Here is a 556-nt window from a genome sequence, read left to right on the forward strand (position 1 = left end):
ACTTGTTTGCAGCTATGGGACTAAGAGAAGGAGGTGCAAGGAAAGGCATTTATTTCCCCCAAGTGCCCAGATCCATCCTCTCCAGGATCTGCAGTGTAGGGTGTGAGACAAGAGGGGTAGTACAGATATGGAAGCATCGAGTTTACTTAAAATTATGACCTACTAGGGGAAGCAGAGCAAAGTTGCCTTTTATGGATTCCAGCAAATCCTGGCCACATCTGAGAACATTACGCCGCACCCTCCCCACAGGCTCCTCTGGGCTGTTCCCTGTTGAGGAAAAAAACCCCGAGCACTAACCCAGCCCCTTCTGACAGTGGGTCGCTGGGAGGATTCCGCAGCTGGAAACCCAGCCTGCCAGACTGTGGGAGCTCTCAGTTCCTCAGCAGACATGAATGTGAAAACCGCGCTCATCCTCCTCGTTCTGGCTTTAGCCACGATACTGGCTTTAGTCTGTGTGTTGCTGACCAGAGGAAGGGCCCCGAGCACCTGCCAGCACCAGCCCCCGGAGCAGGAGGACACCGATGACGGCCAGAGCCTCGTCTTTGCCGAGCTGACA

General features: G+C 54.5%; 1 protein-coding gene across 1 annotated transcript in view; it reads left to right on the plus strand.

The window, feature by feature from the left end:
* Positions 1-388: 388 nt before the first annotated feature.
* Positions 389-556, plus strand: part of LOC104277039 (membrane primary amine oxidase-like) — a gene marked incomplete at its 3' end in the record, with an annotated part of 1,806 nt that continues 1,638 nt past the window's right edge. The window contains 1 exon segment of the mRNA XM_009873557.1: positions 389-544. Within this exon segment, the coding sequence (XP_009871859.1) occupies positions 389-544 (156 nt within the window).

The sequence above is a fragment of the Apaloderma vittatum genome, unplaced genomic scaffold (genome assembly GCF_000703405.1).
Source record: "Apaloderma vittatum isolate BGI_N311 unplaced genomic scaffold, ASM70340v1 scaffold25227, whole genome shotgun sequence".
In the NCBI taxonomy this organism is placed as follows: Eukaryota; Metazoa; Chordata; class Aves; order Trogoniformes; family Trogonidae; genus Apaloderma; species Apaloderma vittatum.